Genomic DNA, 27,385 nt, shown 5'->3' on the forward strand with positions numbered 1-27,385 from the left:
GTAAAAACCTCAGTACATACCATCACCATTTTTAAAAATCACTCCAACTGAATCTTCACCAAACACTTTGTTGTTGTAAACGAGCCACAAAGGCTTCATTTTGGAATCCATGTATTTACACTTTTCAACACTGAAATCAAACAAGGGGAAAATTAGCCCACCTCAACTTAAAGAAATGGCAAGATTGTATATTAGATGTGGGGAGAACCCTCACCTGTTTCATTGAGCTCTGCAGAAGTCAGAACTAGAACATATCCTCCTGGTAAAAAAGTAACTAGGATGACAGTTTTCACTGGCATGTAGTGATGCCAGATGGGCTAGACTGAAAACCCAGATTCATCCTTCTCACTACCTACATTTAAAATTCCTCCTTTTCTTTCTTTATTCTTCCTTATGTTATTATATGTAGTCAATAAAAACCAGATCATATCATTGGATTAAAATTAGGAATATTAGGAGTTCATTCTTGATTTCTTAAAGAGATCAATTTTGAATACTGACATATGAGAGTATTTATCATTACCTTTCTATTAGTACTTTTGAAGGGAATAAAAAAGCAAGAAAATCTTCCAAATTAATTTAAGATCTCATTTTGAAATAGGAAAACAAATTAGTAAATAATCTATGATGGTTGCCAACATTTTGCATACACAGGATTTTTAACTCTTAGAAACCAGTAATATAGAAAACAAATTTAGTCACATACAATTGAAAGGAAAGTAACATGCGTAAGTTTTATGAACCCCACAGGTAAATTTAGCTAATAGGTATACATCCTAACGCATACAAGAATAACCTTTGAGGGGCACCTGGGTGGCTCAGTGGTTTAAGCCTCTGCCTTCCGCTCGGGTCATGATCCCGGGGTCCGGGGATTGAGCCCCGCATCGGGCTCTCTGCTCAGCAGGGAGCCTGTTTCCCTTCCTCTCTCTCTGCCTGCCTCTCTGCCTGCTTGTGATCTCTCTCTGTCAAATAGATAAAAAAAAAAAAAAAAAAAAAAAAAAAAAAAAAAAAAGAATAACCTTTGAGAAATTTAAGATTTTCCTTCTTTAAATATATTGTACTTATGGAGGCTAACAGCTAGCCCTACCGCTCCTGCAAGGCAGTCACTCAGAAATCCTTTCTGCACTGCTATTTTCATGGAAAATTCACTGAGCACAGCAAAGATGGTCACTTACTAGAGTTCTGAGAGGATAACACATGGATTCAGAGGCGACTGCAGGTCAGAAAGGGCTTCCCGGTAAGCATTCTGTTTTAAACAAGTATGCATGGCCTCCTTCCCTTTGGCTCTGTTTAGCTTCATTGCATTCAGTTTGATTAAGCTATTTAAAGTTTTTAACTTATTGAGTGCTTCAACCTGAAAAATAAGTGTCCCCGCCAACAAAATTTATTTATGGTTAAAAATAATATAAAGTACCATAGTTTCATGTGATCATATTATTTCATAAACACTCCCTTCCTCTCCCCAACACAAACATTTGACAACCAACCAAAGTAAAATCAGTGCTTGGTTTATGACAAACATACTAGAAACAATGGAGTAAAAATCTCATTTTTATCACGTTACTTAAAGCACAATTTTTCAAGTGTTCTTTAATCCTTTTCTTAAACGAAATCTTAAAAATCAGGGAAAAGTAAAGGGACACACATTGTGGTTAAGAAGATAAGTATGACAAAGAACTCAGCACTCTGCAGCTCAACGAATAGTAGAATTTGAAACACAATCTGAACCACTCCATTTGGCCAGCTTCATAGTATAAAAGGAAAATCTGTATACAAGTAATCCTGGGGTTCCTGCCATTCAACCTTAACATCTAGTTCTTGTCATCACTCTGGTGTAACATGTTCTCAATATATTCTTATATTCTCTTTCCATGAGTAGTACAGTTAAATGAATTATTGTGTAATAAAACAAATATGAATATAGAGAACAGTATTTGTTGTCCAAGTCCACATTACTTATTTTTATGAAGTAACTCTAGCTATAAAAACTTAGGCAAATTAAAAAAAAACTTATGCAGTTAGTACAAGGTCAATCAACAGCGGCCAACTCAATGAAAACCATTGTGTTTAAAAGTCAACTTCACTGTTTAATAACTAAGATCTTTCCATGTCCTGTTACACAAAAATCCATTAGAAACAGCTTTGGCCAACCATAAGCCATAAAAAAGACATTTTATTTTATTATTATGTTATTAAAGCTGAAACAGCTTGTTAATATAAATGCATTTATATTAACACATAAATCGACTATAACAAGCATATAAAACATGTTCACAACAAACATTATGAACACCTTGGCCTGAATTTCCATTAACAGGAGATTTATTTTATAGATTGTTTTCATTTTCAAACTTTGCTTCTATGAGAAGAAACCACTAAGACTCTGTAGGGAGATGAATTCAGTCATGCAGTTTTTACAGACAGGCTTGCTCACAGGAAACTGGAAGGTTCTATGTAGCTTGATGAAAATCGAGAGGGCTGAAGCTTGCCAAGTTAGCCACAGACACTCCATTTCTCAACAGTTTCAGGAGCTGTACAAACACTGGTGAAAAGGGAACCAGTTGAAAAACAGACTGTGCAAACAGGAACTTTTTGAAGTATTTCAAATTTGAATTTCTTCTATGTTTGTACAGTTGGGAATTTTAAGGCCCCATCACTAATTGTGTTGATATCCATTTCCTGGAATAGTGTCCTAAATACCCACGTGGCTATAAGTCAAATACTTTTAAGTGTTTTGACACCCTGTCCTTCCACAGGTTTACAGTGATAACAAGAACCGCCAATGTAAAGTGTAGAGTATTCCCCTTGCTACTCATCAGTTAGGAGTAAAAATAATGTGATCATACATATATCATATGTTTGATGTTATAGAAGTCAAGCTGTGGTTCCTAGAGAACCAAAGAAATGTATGGTGCGGTTTGATCATGAGTGAAGTCAACGAAGCAGGACCTCATCAAGTTGGGCCTTATAGGCTTTGTTAAAAAGTTTGGGGAAGATCCCTCTACATGCTAGGTGAGATACTGCTGTATTCACAAATCAATTAATAAAGCTAATAATTAAAATATACTCAGTTGAATTTTTTGTGACAACTTCAAGATCTGAAGCAAACTTCCCATGGCATTCAGGGATGAGAAACGCGGGTGTAGTACTGTGAACCATTTTGAATTTACTATCTTTCTCACCATTTTCCTCTCAGCTCTGAGCTCTGCTCTCTTTGTATCAAGTTCCTGATCTAACTGGCTTTCCTTTATAGGGCAGGTCAGATGGAGCTGGCAGATAGCTCTGCCCAGAGCTCAGCTTAGCTGGCGGTTCACCCTGAAGCCCAACTGAGCTGGCAGACGGGGCTGGCCAGAGCTAAGCCCCTAGCCTTTCAGAATACAATTTCCCAGGTGGAAAACCCCAATCTTAGTTCTGTCATTGGATTCCACATTGGAAACTGCTGACAGTTTAGTCTGCAATTCTCTATTTGTTTGGAATCCTTCCCCAGATTCCATGTAGGGAAATGCTAGAGGCAGCTGTGGTTCTCCATTTTATTTGGAATTAGTCCATACTCCATATTCCTTGGCATTTGCTCATTTATCCCTTCCCCAGTCCAAGGTTTGATGGGAACTGGTGGTGCATACAGGGCCTTCTCTTGGCCAGGACAAAGTAACATTTCTTGGTCACTGATGATCTATTAAGGAGAATATGTTTTTCTGTCTTGTTTTATATAGATAAAGGCTACTTCCTCTGAGGGAACTGAGAAGTCCAAAAGCTACAAAAAACGGGGCAAGCAGTCAAGGCTGTTAGAGCATCTGCCACTTCAAGTAATAGGGTAAGTTGGTCATGGAATGTGTTAGAATGACACTAGGTTACCTGCCAACAGCAAGAAAACTTCTGTGCAACAAGGTATATTGTAACACACCCCACAATTCCCAACCTCACCACACGCCCCTCTTAGGTATTAGTTTGGCTCCAAGAAACCCAAAGGTCTAGCTAAAACAAATAGGAACCTAAAGAGTTGAGCACACCACCTTCCAGCACAACTGCTTATTTTATGTCTAAGAATTACATGTAGAGGTCACTTTTAGATAACAGCCTTGAGCAATGAAATGTAGAACAAGGCAAAGGGGCCCACAGTGGGTACCTGGCTGAATACAGACAGGTGACCCACTTCAAAATATCCCTAAGTCCTGAATGACCAATGGGCTATTCAAAACCAGGCACAGTTACCAAAAAGGGGATAATTCCATAAGTCCCCATACTTCCTCACCTTCCCCCTTTAAAAACAGCCCTCACCCATTGCCTCATTGCAGACTGTTTTTTGTGGGTTTTTTTGCTGTCCTCTTCACTGCTCCCTTGCAGTGTATTCAATAAACGTCTATCTCCTTTGTTCTGCCTTGGGTGAATCCTCTTACCTCCCATACTATCAGCTTCTAGGCTACCATTACCCCACGTTTGGGGGCCTCCATTTGATCGGGAGTGACAACACACTACAGTCCTAGAAATTTCAGATAGCTAGTAAAATGGCAAAATCTTACTGAAGAAAACTTGGAAATATAATGGCCATTATGTGGAAATTTCCAATTAGATAAAACACGTAAGAAATGCACTTGAAATCAAGCATTTCCAAATTAAATAAACAGAATGGGATATGCACTTATAGTATGAAGCAGCCTCTAGAAGCTTCAAAATTCCAAAATAGTTTCATTGAAGATTCAATGCAAAAGACTAATGAAAAATTAAAGATAAAGGGTATTTAAAACAAAAACTGTAACAGACAGAGGCATAAGACTGACATAATTTCTACTGCTCCCCTTTATCCTTAATTTGAGTATCCATTCTACTAACCCTCTGTCTGAATTGCCTTTCTACTCTAAAGAGACTATTAAACAGTTAGCTTATAAAATAAGACCACCTGATGCTATGGGCCATTCTCTTCTCCTAACTTTCACATCTTACTCAAAGGCAGAACTAAGGGCCACAAAGAATTTCTTAAACCCAGGAGAGGATTCTGAAAATTTCTATAAGCGGATTACTCCTGGAGCCCAGGGAAGAGAGGGAAATAAAATTTCACATTATCCCTTTCTTTCCAGTTCCAGACCAATTGGTTATTGATCCTTTCTCTCCCAGAAAAAAGTATTTCTTTCTTGCTTGCTGGTCTTGTTTTATATCCTAAGGCTTGGCTTTCTGCTCACCTGAGCTATGTAAGTTGTTGTTGTGTTTTTTTGTTGTTGCTGTTGTTTTGGTTATGTTTAGGAGTAACTCTAGATCTTGTGAGGATAACATCTTTTGCATATACTTTGAAGATGCCTCGTAGATCCATGGTATTGTTCAATACTGCCAGAAACAGTTGACTTTTGTCAAGGTTGAAACCTGACAAGATATTTGAAAGGACTTTAATAACTTTATGGTGAGAAATCTGCCCAAATTGGAAGATATTATTCAGAGCTTGATAGGAATTTTTTAGGCCTTCTCCCCTACGGTTACCCAGCAGGAAAGAAAAACACTCTAACGTAGGTGCATAGATGTTATTAGCCCTTTGGTATCATTTAGGCAGCAACCCAAGTCTTTGCGGAATTGAAAACAGCTGTCTTTTGTTTTACAAGTCTAGTCTTTATAGGACCAGAGACATGGCCAAGAAGCAACTCAAAACCCATCAATACTTTTTACCAAACCCAAAACCTCCCACTTATCTCAACAGCCTTGTAAGTATTATGAATTCTGGCTTTAAGAAAACAAAAATCATAGGAGGAGCCTGCATTTTTTCCCCTGTGCCTTTGAAGTACTACATGTCCTACCTGAGTCCTCTCCATAATTCTTATCTAGACCATCTCTTTGACAAGTAAACTTCAGGGAGGTAATCCTTATCAAAAGGGGGAAAAAAGGTCATTTGGAACTTGACTTGTTATGAACAAATACAATTCTTTTTTTTTTTTTTTTTTAAGATTTTATTTATTTATTTGACAGAGATCACAAGTAGGCAAGAGAGGCAGGCAGGGAGAGAGAGGAGGAAGCAGGCTTTCGGCGGAGCAGAGAGCCCGATGTGGGGCTTGATCCGAGGATGCTGGGATCATGACCTGAGCTGAAAGCAGAGGCCTTAACCCACTGAGCCACCCAGGCACCCCCCAGAACAAATACAATTCTTAAGTCTCTTCTCCACAAGTATTAGAAAACGGTTTTAGGCCCCTAAGCAGGTAATCTGAACTTATTCTATCTATCAGAAAAACAATTTTGAGCCAACTATTTTTCATAAACAGTGAGTTTTGTATTATTATACCTAATTCATGGTAGTAATTTAAAGCCATAAGCTATATAAGGTCTCTGTTTGCTTCCATTTGTGTTGGTATGTGTGTTCATACATGTGTTTTATTTTTATTTTTTTTTTAAGATTTTATTTATTTGACAGACAGAGATCACAAGCAGGCAGAGAGGAAGAGGGAAGCAGGCTCCCTGCCGAGCAGAGAGCCCGATGTGGGGCTTGATCCCAGGACCCTGGGATCATGACCCGAGCCAAAGGCAGAGGCTTTAACCCACCGAGCCACCCAGGCGCCACCATACATGTGTTTTAAATGTGCAGTATTTTCTACCTCCATATGGGACTGCCAAAATTAATTTGTAGAAAAGCGCTGTTTGTGGCTTAAAAAAAAAAAAGGCACTTACATAAATTTAGGCTTCACAAAATTCTCAGAAATGTAACAGAACTATCCCAGAAGTTTTTCTTTTTTTTTTTTTTTTTAATATTTTCTTTATTTATTTGAGAGAAAGTCAGTGAGAGAGAACATGAGTGAGGAGAAGGTCAGAGGGAGAAGCAGACTCCCCATGGAGCTGGGAGCCTGATGCGGGACTCGATCCCGTGACTCCAGGATCATGACCTGAGCTGAAGGCAGTCACTTAACCAACTGAGCCACCCAGGCGCCCCATCCCAGAAGTTTTTCAAGTTCACATACTCTGAAATAATTTTTGGTAAATTAAAGCAAGTTTCAGTTTGTTGCTTGAGTGGAAACAGGCATATCTTTAGAGTTATCTACAATGACTATAAGGTATATAAACAACTTTTATTCTACCTGAATTTTCTAGCTAAATTCATGTACTTCTGTCCTAATTTGTTGGGAGAAAAATAACTTAGAATGATGGCTGATTTTGTCTAATGTCTCATGAAGTTTTCGTGGGTAAAATAAACAACTGTTGAGAACAAATGATTTAAACAGATTAAGTGGAATAAGAGTTAATAAAGTTTTTAGCAACAATTATATTTTATTGTATATGTACTTAAAAACAGCTTCCCAAATCTCTGGTAACTTGAAATTTTAGTTTTGCTGAGTTAAAGTAACAGAAATCTGCTGAGTATTTACATCACTCACAAATAAGAAAATACTGAAATATTAATTACTGAACATAGGTTTATCTACTTGTGGCTTATTAGAAACTAAAAGATATTTGGATGAGCTAGTGCACTGGAAAATTGAAAAAGGTATATGCTTCTAGAAATTATGAAATGTATTCATAAACTTTCAAATCTAAAGAATGCTGGTGTTAACAGTTCATAATTTCTTCTAGATTTTTACCAGGAACTAAGGTTTCTAAAAGTTAAGAGTTCTAATTAATATATATAATTAGAGCCAGCAGAAGTAAGGGAAACCTCTCCATATGCAAAGAAAGCAAAATGTGTGTTTTTGGTAAAATAAGGTATGAGAAATGAAGATACATTTTTGAGGGGTAAAAAGTTGTAGAAAGTTTGTGAAAAATAAATCTTTGGAAAGGTATTTTATATGTGGTCAGGGCTAAGACTGGAATGAGTAAGTTTTAATGTCAAAAGTAAGCTGGTATAAAATTAGAATTTGGTTTTCTCTGTTTTTTATTTTTTAACTTTTAGTGCACTTTTGATAACAGTGTATAAGTTTCTTTACCTTTAAGTGATCTGCCTAGAAAACAAAGATACTGTATTTTAACAAAATAACTTCCTGTGGTTGCCACCTTTATCAGGTTGTTGATTACTTAAGAAAACTGAGTCTTCTCAGTATTAAAAGAGCTAAGTGTTGCTAATAGATAATTAAGTATTAAGTTTCATAATGATCTGTGATCCTATCTAACTACTCAAGGGCTTTAAAACTTCATTTCTCCCCCACCATAAACTTCTCAAAATCAAATTATAAATGTTCTTTTTGACCTGGAATAAACTTTGGGATTTTTCCAAAGGCTCCTAGAACATTTCAAGGGATCTCTTAAACTAATTAGGTTTATTTGATACGTGAAATTACGTAGAAAATATTGTCAAACAAGAAGTAAGCTGGGCAACCTTGTCGGGACCCACTCACTCTTGAGAGCTTTTCATCTTCACCTAATAAACTTCTATTGCTTTTACTCACCAAAAAAAATTAATAATAACAGTAAGCCTTCTTTATAAAGCATTTGTGTTCTAAAAATTATATGAAATTCCTAGAAACCTAGCATGCCCTAGTATAATATTATCATTTGTAATTCTGATTATCTTAAAAGGTTTGACATCCTCAGGACGCCTGGGTGGCTCAGTTGGTTAAGCAGCTGCCTTCGGCTCAGGTCATGATCCCAGCGTCCTGGGATGGAGTCCCACATCGGGCTCCTTGCTCGGCGGGGAGCCTGCTTCTCCCTCTGCCTCTGCTGCCACTTGGCCTGCCTGTGCTCGCTTGCTCGCTCGCTCTCTCTCTCTCTCTCTCTGGCAAATAAATAAATAAAATCTATAAAATTAAAAAAAAAAAAGGTTTGACATCCTCTGGGACCCCAATTAAAAATGGCAAAAGTGAACCACCTTCTTACTATTACTACTTCCCTTCTGAAATTGCGGTTATTAAAACTGAGGCTCACACTAAAAAGATTAAGCCTGAGTGTCAGAAAAATGCCCCAGCTGACCTTCATGCTAAGGCAACAGCAACACATCTATAAAGATTATGGCACATGTGGAGGAAATCCCTTCTGCTTCTGCAAAACCTGCCCCTCACTGCCAGACTTTTGCCATCCTGATGGACTTGTAAGATGGCAACAGTCTGTTCCTGCATTAGAGAAATTAGCATGGGTAAGCAATAGCTGTAAGTTAAACAAACGTTTGAAGCTATGAGAAACCCAAGATGGCTGCTTGGTTCTTGCTGACTCCCTGGCAAACTTTATTTTTTAGTTTGTGGATTCCTTCACCCACCATAATGCATTTACGATGACACAAATTATGAAGAGATTTGTAAGGAGGCTTTTATTAAACTGCAAATGCAGTCTACCAGTAATGTCTGACCTGTCAGGTCCATAATCCCTAAGAAGAACTGTTTTTGTCCCAAGAGATCTCAGACCTCCTCCTTCTGGGCCTTCTGAATATCTGTAGATGACTTCATTCAATTGCCACTCAGTATGGACTACCAATATGTAGATACTGTACGTGTGTTTTCCAGATGGACTGAAGCATTCCGAAGCTCCAAGGCTGATGTCCTCACAGTGTATTTCCCACTTGTGGTATACCTTCCACAATCCCCAGTGATGAAGGCCCCCACTTCACTGGACAAATCACATAAGGCTTAATAAAAACCTGGCAAACTTCTCAGAATTAACATTGTCCCTATCACCTTCAATCATAAGGCAAGACTGAGAGAATTAATGGGATTCTCAAACTTAAAATTTCTAAATTTGCCTCAACTATTGGACTTTTCTGGCCTAAGATATTATCTTTGGTCTTGCTGACTATTAGTAGTTACCCCTTAGGAAACAAAGTTACTGCATATATGACAGTCACCAGCAGACCAATGTCTATTAGTATACAGCCTTATGCTGATCCCTTGTTGTCTCATGCTCCTAAGACCAGCGACTGTAAATCTCTTAATATCTTATGCTCAGCCTATCATCAACAGATTAAAGAAGACTTCTTGGATCCCAATTCAAAGGTTCCTGTTGGTCACAGTCTAGAGCTTGGTGAATGGTCATTCTGGAAATGTCATCAAAGACAGCTGTTGAGCCCCACCGGAAGGGACCTTACCCAGTGCTCTTGACCACTACACTGCTTGGGTATTCATCTCACAGCTAATGACAGTTCCACCTCCAACCTGGTCTTGTGCAGAGGCTGGCAACCTCTAAGTCAAATTAATGAGAAAGAGATGTAGCTGACCTTGAGGCAGACTGCTTCTGCCCAAGGCGACAGATCAAGACTTCAGACCTTAACTAAACATGAAAACCTTTCTTCTTCCCCTTTCTTTTACTCTGGCATTAGCCTGAAAGATAATGCCCTCATCTTTTTCTCCCCAGGCCACTGCTTAAGGGAGGTAACCTCTGGATTTTAAACAACCTTATAGTTCAGGTAAGAGAAAAATCTGAGACCCTAACTTTTCACAAGCAAAGTAAGACAACTCATTGAGTGACTCCCTTGAAGTTGCACTGTTGAGTTAGAAAGGACCTGCTGGGAGGCTTTCATGATTCAGGAATTCACTCCTCTTGGCAGGTCTCTACTTCCCTGGTTACAGGTAAATGTAAATTAGCTCATGATCAGGAAATTCTCAATTCTTGAAATTACTGCAGAATTTGCTGCTAAAGCAAGAGAGGCCCAACAATCATCCTTAGATTCTTTAGCCAAGGCTGTTCTTAATAGTAAGACAGCCCTCGATTATCTTTTAGCCAAGCAGGGGAGTACCTCTGCTGTGGCCAACAACACCTGCTATATCTGGATTAACATTTCTCAGGAAGCTGAAACTCGGTTACATAAGATCACTGAGCAAGCTACTTGCCTTAAAAGGACTCCTTCAGGGCGCCTGGGTGGCTCAGTAGGTTAAAGCCTCTGCCTTCGGCTCAGGTCATGATCCCAGGGTCCTGGGATCAAGTCCCGCATCGGGCTCTCTGCTCAGCGGGGAGCCTGCTTCCCTTCCTTTGTCTCTGCCTGCCTCTCTGCCTACTTGTGATCTGTCTGTCAAATAAATAAATAAATAAATAAAATCTTTAAAAAAAAAAAAAAAGGACTCCTTCAACAGGGTCTTTCTTTGACTGGTCTGGGTCTTGTGGACCATAGCTCCAAAAGCACTCCAAACAATGGGAATTACCCTGCTTATAGTTATCATAATAATTGCACCAAGTGATTCTCTCACAAGTTTTAAATGTTAAGCCACTAACCATCAAGTAAATGAACTCCTTAAGACTGGAATGTCAAAAAAAGAACAAAGAGAATGACTGACTTCCGTAATCTATGAATACCACAGGAATTAAGCAAAAACATCCTAACCTATGGATAATGGAATCCACACAAAAGTGACAACAAAAACTTTGAGAACTTCAAAACAGTATCTGATAGTGACACTAACGCCTTAAATTTTGATCACATCTCTCCATTAAGCTGAGAGCCTGATCAAAAGGGAAATGTTAAAAGAAAATGACAGGCCCCAAATGCTTGGTCAAGTCACCAAACTGAGGCTTAATACCTAACCTAACTGCAACTTCAACCTTCTCCTCCCACCCTTCTTAAAAGATTTATTTATTTGAGAGAGAGCAAGCAGGGGGGGAAGAGGGAGAGGGAGAGAGAAACTCAAGCAGACTCTATGCTAAATGGAGCCCCTAATCAGGGCTCAGTCTCACAACCCTGAGACCACGACCTGAGCCAAAACCAAGAGTCGGACGGTTAACTAAGTGTGCCACCCAGGCGCCCCCTTTTCTTCGTTTTTAAGATTTATTTATTTTGTGTGTGTGTGAGAGAGAGAGAACATGAGTGGGAAGAGGTGCAGAGGCAGAGGAATAAAGAGAATCCCAAGCAGCCTCCATGCTGAGCTCAGTGCCCAACAGCGGGGCTTGATCTCATGACCCTGAGATCATGAGCCCAGGGCTTAAGTGACTGAGCCACCCACGTGCCACTGCCTCCCAGCAAAGTATAGTCTTAGGCAGGAATTTTCTGGTCAGTACCAATAAGATAATCTGTCACAGGAGCCCACTCAAACCCCTAAAGGAAAATGAGGAAATCCACCTCCAATAATAATAAGACCCTCAGCCCCTTCCCCTAAGGGAAGGTAACTGTCCTTAAAAACAATCATTTCTGTCCTAAAACAAACATTTCTTTTCTTTTGTTAATTGCCTCCCCCATTTCTCCCTACAAAATCCTTCTATTTTGCAACTCAAAGTCCCTTCTACTAGATTAGCTGGATAGGACACTGCCCAATTCATGAATCAATTAATAAAGCCAATTAGATGGTTTTTTAAAAATGGGATTTTATTCTCCATGAAATGAATATTCAGGGATTTTAAAAATGAAAATGACATAATACATCTACATTTTAAAAAGGTTACTTTATCTGCTATGCAGTACAGGAGATACGTGTGCAACAATGGAAACAAAAGGCAAAATTTAAGAAGTTAATGAAGACATCCAGGTGAGGGGTGCCTGGGTGGCTCAGTCGTTAAGCACCTGCCTTCAGCTCAGCTCATGATCCCAGAGTCCTGGGATCGAGCCCCACATCAAGCCCTGCATTGGTTTCCCTGTTCAGTGGGAAGCTTCTCCCTCTCCCACTCCCGTGCTTGTGTTCCCTCTCTTGCTGTTTCTCTCTCTCTCAAATAAATAATAAAATCTTTAAAAAAAAAAAAAAAGACATTCAGGTGAGAGAAGATAATGGATGGGTAGAGGACAGTAGCCATGAGCACAAGAGACACTGAGAGGTATGAGATATTTTTAAGAGGACTATAAAATTAAGGGGACAATTAATGTAATTGTGAAGAAAAAATGGCCCATAATAAATGGTGAGTAAATGTTAGCTATTATTACCACCATTAACGGGCTTTCCAAAAGGATCAGATAATAGTTGTTTTAACATGAATGAAAAATCATAATAGAATCATAATATAATAATATATTACACATATATAATGTAAATCATGTATGAAAAGCTATGGGAGCTTCTTTGGCAATGCAAATGTGTTAGAAAAGTATAATGAAACTGGGAATTACCACAAGGATAGTTTATAAAATAGGGTGGACACCAGAGAGGTATAGGAATGAGTAGGTTAAGAGTGAGGAAACAAATGGCCTTCAAATGAGATCAAGAGGTTGGAAAATATAGCAAGGTAGGGAGTCTCTGTCATGAGGATAAAACAATGTACCGAGAAGCAAAATCTGGAAGAGGTTTTTTAATTCTACAAAATATTTTGTCTAAGTGGACTAAATACACGGATTCAGATTACATCAGCTAGATATAACTACCTTGCTAATAACTTCCTGGTCACATACAGTTTATAGTCTGATGTTTACACCCAGACAATAATCAACACCTACAGTAAAACCTTCAGGATTCATTTCTCTAACATGCACCCAGACACCTAGACACAGTAAAGGTGTTAATTCTCCCCAATGTTTTCATCAATGCCAAGACTGCAACTGATTTTTCCCTGGCTTCTCCAAAGGAACCTATGGTTTTTTACCATGGTAACTGCATATTGGAGGAAAGGAAATAACCAGACCTTTTCGAACTTCTAGATACTGGCTTTGAAATGACACTAATTCTAGGAGACTCAAAATGTCACTGAGGTCCACCAGAGTAGATGCTTACGGAAGTAAGCACAGATATGTTTCACAGTGCGCCCAATGGGTCCCAAACCCCAAACCTCAAACCCATCCTCTGGCTATTTCTTCAATTCTAGAATGCATAATTGGAATAGATATACTCAGCAGTTGGCAGAATTTCCATATTGGTTCCCAGACCTTTTGGAATGAGGGCTATTTTGGTGGAAAGGTCAAGCAGAAGTTATCACAACCATCTCTACCTAAAAAACAATAAACCAAAAGCAGTACCCAGACTTAAAAGATGCAGGGGTAGTAATTCCCATCACAACCCTATTCATCTTGCCTATTTGGCCTATGCAAAGGACACACAGATCTTAGAGAATTACAGTGGATCATCCTAACATTAATCAGGTGGTATACCAAATATGGTTTCGTTGCAGAACGAAGTAACACATCCCCTGGTACTTGGTATACAACTACTGAGCTAATAAAAGCTTTTTTTTCTCCATAACTGTCAATAAAGTATCACAAGAGGTTTCCTTAAACTGACAAGGCCAACAATACATTTTCACTGTCCTTTCTCAGGGGTATATCAACTCTCCAGCTCTATGTCATAATTTAATTTACAGAGATCTTGATCGCCTCTACTCTCAACAAGATACCACTCTGAGACCTTTATAATATTAGACTGATCCAACCTAGTGAGTAAGAAACAGCAACTTAGAAGGTAGGAAATATTCCAACAAAAATTTGGGGCCTTTTACCTCAACAAAACTTGAAGCACTCAAATTTATATGGAGTATATCAAGATATTCTAAGGTAAAGAAAAATTTGTTACTCTGGGCCCTCCTACAACCAAAAATGAGACACAGTAGCTAGGGGGCCTCTCTGCATTGTAAAGGCAACATATTCCTCAGGTGGGTAATGTACTGTAGTCTATTTCCTAAGTGACCTAAAAGGGTGCTAGTTTTGAATGAGATCCCAAATTAAGAGAAGGTTCTGCAATAAGTTCAGACTGCTCTGCAAACTGCTGTGCTACTTGGTCCTATGATCCAACAGATCTAATGGTTCTTGAACTGTCAGTGGCAGATATAGATGCTGTTTGGAGCCTCTGGCAGGCCCCTATAGGTAAACCATAGCACAGGTCCTCAGGATTTTGGAAAAAAACACCTACCATCTCCGGTAGATAAATACTCTCCTTTAGAGAAACAGCTCTTAGCTTGCTAATGGGATTTCATACTGAATGCTTAAACACTGGCCACCAGGCAAGCATGTGAACTGAGCTGTCAAATATGAATTGGGTGTTATCTGTCTGACCCAACAAGCCATAAAGATGGGTGAGCAAAATAGTATTCCATCAACAAATGAAAGTGGTATATATAAGACTAGACCAGAGCAGATCCTGAAGGCACAATAAGTTATATGAAAAAGTGACTCAAATGTCCATGGTTTCCCATGGACTTGTTACACTACCTTCTTTTTCTCAGCCTGCCCCTATGTCCTCAAAGGAAGTTCCCTTCAGTCAGTTAACAAAGGAAGAAAAGAGAAGATTCAACATGATTTACAGTATGTAGGCATCATATGAAAGTTGACAACTGTGGTACTACAGCCCCTTTCTGAAACATTTCTAAAGGACTGTGCTCAAGTTCTGGTGGGCAGAACTTTGGAAACTGCAATTCACTGTTCACTTTGCTTGGAAGGAGAAATGGCCAGATATGCAATTATATACCAATTCATGAGATGTAACTAAAGCTTGGCTGATGGCCAGGGACTCAGAAGGAACATGACTAGAAAATTAGTGACAAAGAAATTTGGGGAAGAGATATGTAATAAACCTCTCTGAATGTACACCAAAGGGTGTCTCTGGAAGAGAATTTTTATAATCAAGTGGATAGGATGACCCATTTTGTGGATACTTGTCAGCCTCTTTTCCCAATCACCCGTCATCACGTAATGGCTTCATGAACAAAGTGGCCAAGGTGGCAGGGATGGAGGTTATACATGTGCTCAGCAATATGGACCTCCACTCACTAAAGCCTACCTGGCTATGACCACCACTGAGTGACTACTGTGCCAGCAGCAGAGACCAACAATGAGACCCTAATTAGCACCATTTACCTTTACCCAGGATGGTCAGCAACTATCTGGTAACAGGTTGATTACACTAAACTGCTTCTACTATAGAAGGGGCAATATTTTCTTCTTACTGGAATAAACACTCAACTCTCCATATGGATTTGCCTTCTCTGCATGCAATGTTTCTGCCAAACTATCATCAGTGGAGTCACAGAACACCTTATTCACCATTGTGGTATTCTATACAGCATTGCTTCTGATCAAGAAACTCATTTCACAGCAAATGAAGCGTAACAATGGGCTCATGCGCATGGTATTCATTAGTCTTACTATGTTCTTAACCTGAAGTAGCTGGCTTGACAGAAGAGTAGAATGGCCTTTGGAAGACTAAGTTACAGTACCAGCTAGGTGGCAATACCTTATAGGACTTGGGCAAAGTTCTCCAGAAAGCTGTATATGATCCAAGTCATCATCTGCTACATGACACTGTTTCTCCCACAGCCAGGACTCAAGGGTCCAAAACTCAAAGTTTAAAAATGGAAGCAAAACTTTTGCTTCCTTTTTCTGCACCCTTATGCTTTATGGACATAGAGGTCTTAGTTACAGAAGGAAGAATGGTTCCAGTGGGAGACATGACAATGATTCCACCGGACTAATAAGACTCCAGCCCAGCCACTTTGAGCTCCTTATGTCTTCATATCAACAGGCAAAGAAGGGCACGGTGATGCTGGCTGGAGTGATTGATCCTGACTACAACAGGGAACCTGGCCTACTACTCCACAGACAAAAGGAAAAGTATGCCTAGAATACAGAATATTTCTTCTAAGCATGACCATATCCTATCATTAAGACCAATGGACAATTACAAGCTAACTCAGATAGGACTACTATTGACCTGGACCCTTCAGGAATGAAGGTTTTGGGGGGAATCTGGATGGCTCAGTTGGTTATGCAGCTGACTCCCATGTGCTCTTGCTCAAATAAATAAAATCTTAAAAAAAAAAGAAAAGAAAAGAACGAAGGTTTGGGTTAACTCTGCAGGTTAAGAACACAAGTGAAATGCTTACTAAAGGCAAAGGGAATACAGAAAGGGTTGGAAGAAACTAGTAACAAATACCAGCTATGACCACATGACTAGTTACAGAAATGAGGATTAACTATCATGAGTATCTCCTCCTTGTTTTGGTATGCATGTTTTTTGTATATATGTGTATATACAATATGTACACAGACACACAGTCTTTGTTTCCTTCCCACTGTTTTCCTTTATCTTTCTTTTTTTAAAGATCTTATTTGAAGAGAGAAAAAGACAGAGAGCACGAGCAGGGGGAAAGGACAGAAAGAAAGGGAGAAGCAAACCCCGCTGAGCTCAACAGAGGGCTTGATCCCAGACCCTGGGATCATGACCTGAGCCAAAGGCAGTTAATGAACTGAGCCACCCAGGTGCCCCTTCCTTTAAACATAAGATGTACAGATTTTGTATCGTAGTATTTAAGCATTAATTTTACATCATATTATTTAATTTTCAGAGAAACAAGAAGAGTACGCAACACTCAAGGATATTACTTCTCGTGCTGGGGAAGAGGTTAGTGCATTTTTGGTTGTACTCAGGGTAATTTTATCATGTTAAGGGCATTTTGAACTTGCTACAGTCTTTGCCTGGAGATTAAATATGGTTTTCAGAGCTGTGTATACATGCCAAGTTGATCTATGATGGTTAATTTTAGGTGTTAACTTGACTGGGCCATGAGGTGCCCAGATATTTGGTCCATCATCATTCTAGGTATGTCTGTGAGGGTGTTTTTGGATGAAATTAACATTTGAATGGGTAGACTGAGTAAAGCAGGTTGCCTTTCCTAATATGGGTGGGTCTTGTCAGAATCTGTGAAGTTGTGAATAGAATAAAAAAGCAGACTTTCCAGCAAATAAGAAGGAACCCCGTCTATCTGACTGCCTTGAGTTGGGACACAGGTCTTTTCCTGCCCGGAATTAAAACTCCTTAGGTGTTAAGCTTGTCTGCTTTCAGACTAGAACTTCAACATTAGCTCCCCTGGGTTTCCAGCTCGCATAACTGAAGATCTCAGGACTTCTCAGCTTCCATAATCACATGAGCCAATTCTTTATAATAAATCACAATCTCACCGTCTTCCTTGGCTTCATTCTCTCTATACAGCTAACCCTTAAATAAAGGGTTAGAGGTACTGACTCCACCTCCAGCCCCATGAAGTTGAAAATCTGCATATAACTTGTGACTCCTCAAAAACTTAACTACTAATAGCCTACTGTTGATGGAAAGCCTTACCAATGACATAAACCGTCGATTAACATAATTTGTCCGTTATGTGTATTATATACTATATTCCTACAATAAAGTAAGCTAGAGGAAAGAAAATCATAGGAAGAGAAAATACATTTACAGTACTGTACTATACCCCAAAAAATCAGTGTATAAGTGGACTCATGTTATTCAAATTCATATTGTTCAAGGGTCAACCATACACATACACAAACACACATACCCATTTTTGGTTGTTTCTCTGCAAAATACTAACATACTCTTCACTGAACTAACACCAACTACAACATCAAAAGCTACAAGCATCTCCTCCACTGTGAACTCTTCCCTAATGTCTTAAGTTTGTTTACATGTCTGTCTTTTGTCCTTCCATAATATTCCCATTACAATAATTCTATCATAACAATCACTGACTTATATATGTCTTCTCTGGAATATAAACTCCTTGATAACAATAACACAACTATATTCACTTCACATTACCAGAACCTAACACAAACCCTAGCATATAGAAAGTTCTGAGTAAATATATATTAAACCATTAACAAAACCTTCTTTCGTTTATTTAGAGGATACTCAGTTTAAGAAAGATTATTGCTAAAGAACAAAAGCATATTGTTGCTACCTGTCAATGAAGTATTCTGGCATGAAGAAGCTAGAATAAAGGGCTATTTTATTTTGATGGCAGAAATGCTCTCATCACAACCTTCAGGGGACCAATGACCTACCAGCAAACCAAGCCTGAGCCACAGTTATGCTTCTCACTTGCAAGCAAGCTATTAAAAAACCTTTACTATTTGCAAACACTTAGCTGTATAAATCAGGATTATCTCCAAAACAAAAGAAATAAATAAATACTGAGACTACAACTGTCAATAACAGTCCCAGATTTTGAAATTCTATATTTAGTAAAATAGTTTCATGGTTCTGTTTAATGGCTTTTATTTTATTTTAGCCTTAAAACATATTTATACTGATAAAATAACATTGCTATTTTATATATTGAATCTGTTTAAGTTTTGATTTATAAAATAGAGTTATGGTGCTAAAAGTGTGAAAACTCCCAGTAGGATTAAAAAAGATGTTAGTTTTATAGCTGGACAGACTTAACTTTAAAATTTATTCCTGTCACTTAATAGTTGGTTTTTAGGGAAGCTACTTAATCTCTTGGAGCCTCAGTTTCCCCCTCGTCAAATCCAGACACTATTGGCAACTACTGTGGCACATTATTAGGAGACTAAAGAAATATACTTCAAACACTTAGTATGGTTCCTGGCATATAAGCATTTAGTATCTGACCTATCAATATCACTAGTATCTTATCACTACCTGCCATGATTAGAAAATGAAGGCCTGGGGACGCCTGGGTGGCTCAGTTGGTTAAGCAGCTGCCTTCGGCTCAGGTCATGATCCCAGCGTCCTGGGATCGAGTCCCACATCGGGCTCCTTGCTCGTCAGGGAGCCTGCTTCTCCCTCTGCCTCTGCCTGCCATTCTGTCTGCCTGTGCTCGCTCTCTCTCCCTCTCTCTCTCTTACAAATAAATAAATAAAAAAAATCTTTAAAAAAAAAAAAAAAGAAAATGAAGGCCTGGAAAGAAGGTAAGGGTCTGCAGACACACACACACACACACACATATACATATATATGCACATATATACATATACATAATTTGAAAAAGCAACTTGAGGAATCTGAATTCTAGATCCTATAACAACTATGGACTTAGTTGTCAAAATATCTCAAACTAAAACATATGGCAGAATATATGAAACATAAATACTAACTGCAAAGAGTAACTCAGGGATATGAAAAAACAGGGCCTATTTCATGACCTTTGTCATCATCACCATCAAACACACTGTTAAGCATGTCTAAATAGGCATTTCCTATTAAAATGTATGGCATGTTTTAATATACATACAATGAGGAATCCGTAATTGGGGGGACACTCAATTAATGTTCTGCTCAGTTTGTTGACACTTCATTTCTTGACTTATAATTTAAAAATGTATTAACTAGGTTTAGTTACTAAAACCTCTATGACATAATGTGAGAAACAGCATATGATACAATTTATCAAAAGCCATGTGGCAGACTGAACAGAAGATTAAAAAAAAATCCAATACCTGCTTGGAAAGCACTTTCATGTGCCCAACACTTCCCCGGCAGTATGCTTCAAGGATAACACCAAATTGTACTGAGACAGCAGGAATATGCACTTCTGACCTACAAATAAATTAATAGTATTAAGACAGGCTGCTTATAAAACACTTCAGATCACCAAATAAAAATACTGACTTCATATTCTATTATGAAATAAACTTCTGATGCCAATCAAAAAAAGAACACATTATCTTATTCACAATTATTAGTGGGATGGTCAACTTCCCAAGCCTTTAAACACCACAGTTCAAAAACATGTGATTTTGTAGTTAATTTCTTATTCAAAAAAATTCAAAATTTTCACATCTCACCTTGCTTATTACTTTTTGTAGTTGAAATGGTAATACTGCCAATTAAATGACAATAAAGTGAAGATTCATATCACACAACTGACTAGTCACTCAATTAGCTTCTATACAATTTTCTCTCACTTAAAGAATGCTGTACATGTTTGAAAAAGGAAGGAACACCATGTTTTGTTATTCCTTGCGGGGCTTAAAATTAGGAAGACTGAACTGCAGGGGAAGATAACAAGTTTAAAATAAGAAAGGAAAAATCTCAGGGTGCCTGGGTGGCTCAGTGGGTTAAAGCATCTGCCTTTGGCTCAGGTCATGATCTTAGGGTCCTGGGATCGAGCCCCACATCGGGCTCTCTGCTCAGCAGGGAGGTTGCTTCCCTTCCTCTCTCTCTGCCTGCCTCTCTGCCTACTTGTGATCTCTGTCAAATGAATAAATAAAAATCCTTACCAAAAAAAAAAAAAAAAAGAAAGAAAAGAAAAAAGAAAATATCTATGAATAATAAGGAAGTCAAGATTCAGAAATATAACCCCCCAAATTAACATCAAAATAATATAGAGCTTATTTTCCTTAAGAACTCTGGCCAAAAAGGAGTTAAGTCATATTTTTCTGATAATCATTAATTTTAATATTCTGAAGTCCAGATGAAAATGACTGAAAAATGTCTGAGTACAGTCAGAAATGAGGAGCCAACAATTTTCCCAGGACAGAAGAACTTTAGTTATCCTTGATTTTACTCCTATGTAAACTTGGTGAAACAAGACTCATGTATTTCTGAAAATGACCTAATAAAGAAGCCGAAAATAATGTTGCTGTTCTTATAGAAAAACTTTAAAACCTCTACCTATTAGTAGCAATAATAATATTACTACCCAAAGCCTTTTGGAAAGAATTTTAAGTCCGGTTTTAGCCCAAATACACTGTAAGTACATAATAAGTAAATTTGACAAGAAAATAGCAATACATTAATTATTTGTTTGTTAAAAATCAAGGAGGCTTGGTGGGATACTTATCTGAATTAGTTTGCCAAATCCTGAAATTAAGAGTTAGGTATCAAGAAATAGGAGAAGAAACCAAGACAAGTGCTAATGTTACAGATAGCTCAGAAACAACAAAAGCAGCTGACGAGTACACTAAATGTCCTGTATTATGCTGATTTATATTTACAAAAGCACAAGGTGGACTCAAATTGAAAAATACAGAAGACTTACCTAAGGTGCCAAAAGAGAAACTGCCCTATCCTCCGATTAGCCAGTGCTCTTTCTAATAGGAATCTAGAGAGGGCACAATCAAGAAAAGGCTCATATTTTAAAACTTGCACCAGTTGTAAAAGATATTGAGAGAGCTCTTCATCACTAAAAGAAACAAAGAACAGAATAAGTCACTCAACAACCAGTGGCAGAAAAAGATGCCTTCTGATCAAACTATCAAATACTAACTTGCTGAAACACAATGATTCGTGGGGGTAAGGCCTGTTGCATGCTTACATTAACTATTCCACTGTTAAAATAACACAAGAAAAGCTCAGAATTTCCTGTGGGCAGGAGGGGGAGTGAAAAGGAAAGGAGCAAAGAACAGATATGTGGGGCATTTTAATTATCTAGGTTGGTATGATTAATGACTGTATTTACAATCAGCCCAGAGTTTAAAAAAAAAAAAAATCAGGTTACTTTAATACTGATTCTGATCATGCTGGAAAAGTGATATACTCAGTCAACCAGTTTTTTAAAAAATAAAAATTCCATCAGTAATTTAGCAATTTATTTTTCTTTCCTATCATTAGGATTAGGATTAAGTAATTCCTTTTCACAGATAGTGAATGTTAAAATATTAACGTAATAGTTTAAAGGATAAGGAAATGAGTATATGTATAAGTGGGAACTGATTCACTGAATTAATACAACATAATGTTGTAATTAAATGAGCTGAATTAATATTAGTAGTTCTATAGTTTGTGTCACATATAAACACACTCTCATCAGAGACAATTCGAGTGGTCAGGTAAGATATGAATCCCAAGTCCTCTACTTGCTAACTGTAGTCTTGAGCAATAAATGGTTAAGAAAGTAATCTAAGGCAGATCTGGGACTGAAACCCAGGGTACTATATTTAAAAACAAACAAATAAACAAAAAAACCTCATAAGCAGAAAATTTATCAAAGGAAAACTCATCAGAATTACCAAATGGAACATGGAGATCACAGCAATTTCCTCCTGGGGATCAACACATTTAAGAAAAACACTTGGCTCAGCCCAAAGCAGGCTAAGTAGCCGCTTCCCCTCAGGTCTCCAAGGTAAACTTAGGGAAACTAAGAAGCAACTGGGAGCCTCCTTTTTTAAAACTACTCAACAATCTTAAGTTTACTGTAAAATCTTTGCCCTTTATAAAACCTGCAAGTGGTGTAAAAGACAGAAAGGAAGTACTGAAACAGAAGGAGGCTTCTTCTTTCCTCACACTTTGAACTTTACTCCCCTAAAACAGCAACTATGGAAGAGTTTGTGTAACTTCCTTTGGATATCACATGACTTTTAAAAAGAAGAAAAAGGATAACAGTATCCATAATTTTCTGAGAACTTCTCTTTTTCAAATAACCATACAGTATAATCTTCATTTTGAGACTGGCAATGAATAAACCTGAAAATGCCCAGTGTCTGAGACTGTTTCAATAATGACATTTCTTCATATAAAGCTCATAGATTTTCACACATATACTGGCCAAAGGGAACTGTATAAGCATGTTCACTGCAGCACTATTCATAACAGGGAAGTCTGGAGAAAACAAAAATGTTCCTCAATAAGGAAATGGAGTAAATAAGATACATCCCTACAACAGAATATTTCACAGTAGTGAAAGGAACAAACTATTATCTATATGCAATGGGAGAGAATGACCTCAAAAACCTACGGTGGGTTTTTAAAAAGCAAGATTTAAAATAAAACATATAGTAAGACATATTGGTGTAATTTTTAAATGTACAATGTTGGGGCGCCTGGGTGGCTCAGCGGTTTAAAACCTCTGCCTTCAGCTCAGGTCATGATCCCAGGGTCCTAGGATCGACCCCTGCATCGGCTCTCTGCTCGGCAGAGAGCCTGCTTCCCCCTCTCTCTCTGCCTGCCTCTCTGCCTACTTGTGATCTCTGTCACATAAACAAACAAAATCTTTAAAAAAAAAATAAAATTTTTAAAAATGCACAATGTTTCTCTATATTTTTATAGTTATAAAAATGTAGTATAAACAGAAAAATGTGGTACAGAAGGATACATGCCAAATTCATGATAATGGCTGTTTTGGGGAAGTAAAAGTAATTATAATTAGCACTAGGTAAAGCAACTACGAGGATTTCACTTTTAACTATAATGTTATTTGCTTAAAAGTATTTTTAAAAAATGACAAAATACTAACGTTTCTTAATTCTGAGTGGTGGACAGGAAAGAGTTAACATAACAGCAGGCCTGAACTTTATCCTTTAAAAAAAAAAAGCCTGTTAACACTCTGGCCCTTTTGGCTGGCATCTGGAAACAGATTTCAGAAGGCTTCCCACCACCTAACAGGTAGGAGTGGCTTTGTGTGTATAAATTGTTCTTACAAAGTGTATGGTTTATGCTCAATACTCATTTTTCTGGGAGTCTAGAATTTTGCTTTTGTGGTAGGCAAAGGGGGCTTCTGTGACTAGCCCCCAATAAAAATTCTGACTGCCACATCTCTAAGAAGCTTCCCCAGTGGATAATTATTTCAGACATGTTGTCACAACTCATTGCTGAGGGAATTAAGTATATTCACTGTGATTCCACTAGTAAAGAACTCTTAGAAGTTCCTACATGGTTTCCTCTAGACTTTGCTCCATGAATCGTTTTCTTTTGCCAATTCTACACTGCCTCCTTTTGCTGTAATAAATCACAGCCCAAAGTATGAATAGATGTGGAATCTTGTGAACTGTAATGAACTGTAGAAACCAAGGGTGATCTTGGGTACCTCCTAACCCAGTGTGTTTTTGCTTTTCGTTTTATAATAGAGTAAACATGAAAGAAGAGGGAGAGATGGAGATCGAAAGGGAGAGAGAAAAAACACTTTAAAATCTGAATAATTCCTAGCTCTTTCCTTTCTTATGACACATTCAAGCGGACATCACCTTCTCTATCTACCCCCTAAGTTATTATATATCCTTTCCCCCAAGAAAGCCACCTACAGAATACCTCATCTGTCGCAGGCAGCCCACAGCATATTCTCGCACGTACTGATCTGGATAGTTGAAATCCAGAAGCTCTAACGCCTCCCGGGGGGGGCAGTTTAGGCCAAATCTGAAGTAGTGCCTGAAGCTGTTGAAAAATTAAAACTGGTTCAGAAATTATAGGGGAGAAAAGTAATCTACTTTTCCTTGACACACAGGAGCAGAGATGGGTCAAAAGAAAGGAAAAGCACACTTGCAATTACTGAGGCCTCAAAACTCCACTCCTGTTAATGTGGATTAGTAAAGACTGTCTTTGTTGAAATATTCTATAAATAAGCAATGAAGTACTTACCTGGGAATAGAATGATACACTGAATATAATCATTAACTATTAAATAATTTTTCAAAGGAAAAAAGAGAGAAAAATGATCAAGAAATACTTAAAGGTAAAATTCAAAGTACAAATATAAGTACACACTCAAGCTAATGACAGGCAATTTACATATAAAAAGTTCATTAATAACTCAACATAAAATTATTTTGAGGGAGCTTATTTCCAGTTCTTAATATTTTTAAGAATATCTATCACTGGGGCGCCTGGGTGGCTCAGTGGGTTAAAGCCTCTGCCTTCAGCTCAGGTCATGATCCCAGAGTCCTGGGATGGAGCCCCGAGTCAGGCTCTCTGCTCAGCAGGGAGCCTGCTTGTGATCTCTGTCTGTGAAATAAATAAATAAATAAATAAAATCTTAAAAAAAAAAAAAAAAAAAAAAAAAGAAAGAAAAAAGAATGTCACTTAAAAGATTTTTTTTATTGACCATAACAAGTTTACATGCTTTAAATCATAGTAAGTGACTAAAAAGAAATAGTTTATTTTCTATAAACAAGGTAAGAACAGCCAGTCTCCTATTTACAGATGCCACTTAGAAATGATCTAGACAGAATAAAAAGGAATCCCTCCACAGGAATGAGTTGGGACTGCAGTGGAGGGTGGATTTGGGCAGAAATGTCTACATCTTTGGAAACCCTACTTCCAGAGAGCCCAATCTAGAAAGAACTCTTATCTGTCTCCCATCAGAGCACTGTGAGACTCATCTTCCTCCTCAAGGTTAATTGTGTTTATAGCATGTACTCTTACTAGAGATGGTTAAATGCGAAGAGGAGTGATTATGGAAGAGAGAGAAAAAAAATTTTGATAACTATGATTTGTGGCCCTCCAAAGTTCAACTCTATCTGACAAAACCGTATTCTGTATTATCACATAGTATCTATGTGATATTTGGTATCGCATAAGTAGCATGTAAGTAGCATTTGGAATCCAAAGAAGACACACAAAATGTATGCAAGAATAGGGTTACAAAAATATGGAAAAGAGACGGCAGTAACTGGAGGACTTCTCTCAACAGACTGCCAATCTCACAGTCATACTGCAAAAGTATACATTTGGTATATTCAAAAAACAGTTAAGTACTAGAAATAAAACAAATCCTTTCTAAACTTACAGAAGTAAAATAATAAAATAAAAAAAATTAAAATGTGTATGATTAAAAGCATTTTTGGAAAATTTTAGGAAGTCATTATAGATTTTTACACCTGAAACTAATATAACACTATATGTTAATTATATTGGAATTAAAATTTTTTTTAAATTTTAAAAAGTCATTATAGACTTGCTAAGACCAGAAAACTTTTAAAAAGATCAGCTGAATTCAGCCAAGTAAAGTGAACAGATTAGGTTAATATACCAAATGTATTCATTCTGATTAAAAATCCATTTCAAGGATCTTTCTGTAGAGGATTGATAACCAACTGAATTCAATAAATGCCAGTGCTTTTTGAGAGGATTCCAAAAATTAAATCAAGGAGCTAAAATTTGGTGGCTTTTTGGGAACAATCTTTTTTTCCTTTCTTTATTCTGCATAAAGCAAACATTCATCAATACTGCCCACCAAGGGGCGCCTGCGTGGCTAGCGGGTTAAGCCTCTGCCTTCGGCTCAGGTCATGGTTTCAGGGTCCTGGGATCGAGCCCCGTATCAGGCTCTCTGCTCAGCAAGGAGCCTGCTTCCCCGTCTTTGCCTGTCTCTCTGCCTACTTGTGATTTCTGTCAAATAAATAAATAAAATCTTAAAAAAAAAATACTGCCCACCCAAAATGAATGTTAAAAACTGACCTAAACTGCTCTAAAATATTAGCTTCTAGAAATAGAAGTAATTTTCAAACAATACATATTCATTTTAGAACAGTCAATGCAAAGATTAAAGTCATTTTAAGATTAAAACTTTGGAGCTCACTGATGAATCTGTTAGAAATAATCCAGAACCTACTACATGGCAGGCAGTAATTATAGATGATTACACCAAAAGCAATGTTTTAATTGTTCTTAGTGGAAGATATAGGAAACCTATCTAGAATCTGGGAATTTAAAATCTTGAACTTTCTAGTCTGTCATTTAGAGTATATGTAAGAGTTTAAAATCTGAAAACTTCTCTTATTATAGAAAGTTATCCAACGTATGGAAATATCCCTATATAAGAAAGGACAATTTACATGAGATCAACAAAGTAATATATGTCCCCAAAAAGAATTACAAAAATTATGTTCTGTTACCTGAGCAACATCCTCAAGTTTATTCCACTTGATTGACAGCAGTAATTTTGGCAGTGACTGTGGGAAATTCTCTCTGCAATCTTGCCGCAGAGTCCAAATAAGATCCATTTCATTCTCACACAATTGAGACAAGGGATCCCTGTCCAAGATTTCTTTTAGTACAGCAAGAAACTTTTTTCCACCTCGACTCTAAGAAAGTAAAATTTCTCATTTATTACATAATTTAATTCTATGAACATCACTGGCAAACACTTAGCAAAATTATAAGGAATTTATAAACAATTTATAAGCTTTAAAATAAGATACTAAAGATCTAAT

General features: G+C 37.7%; 1 protein-coding gene across 1 annotated transcript in view; it reads right to left on the minus strand.

Moving 5' to 3' along the window:
- Window positions 1-27,385, minus strand: part of LOC111155003 (phosphatidylinositol-4,5-bisphosphate 3-kinase catalytic subunit beta) — a 110,718-nt gene that overhangs the window by 20,502 nt on the left and 62,831 nt on the right. Inside the window, 7 exon segments of the mRNA XM_022514995.1 lie at window positions 21-130; window positions 1,176-1,354; window positions 19,961-20,060; window positions 21,505-21,648; window positions 24,489-24,577; window positions 24,579-24,611; window positions 27,068-27,256. Of these exon segments, the coding sequence (XP_022370703.1) occupies window positions 21-130; window positions 1,176-1,354; window positions 19,961-20,060; window positions 21,505-21,648; window positions 24,489-24,577; window positions 24,579-24,611; window positions 27,068-27,256 (844 nt within the window).

The sequence above is a fragment of the Enhydra lutris genome, unplaced genomic scaffold, assembly GCF_002288905.1.
Source record: "Enhydra lutris kenyoni isolate GAN:26980312 unplaced genomic scaffold, ASM228890v2 scaffoldscaffold39, whole genome shotgun sequence".
In the NCBI taxonomy this organism is placed as follows: domain Eukaryota; kingdom Metazoa; phylum Chordata; class Mammalia; order Carnivora; family Mustelidae; genus Enhydra; species Enhydra lutris.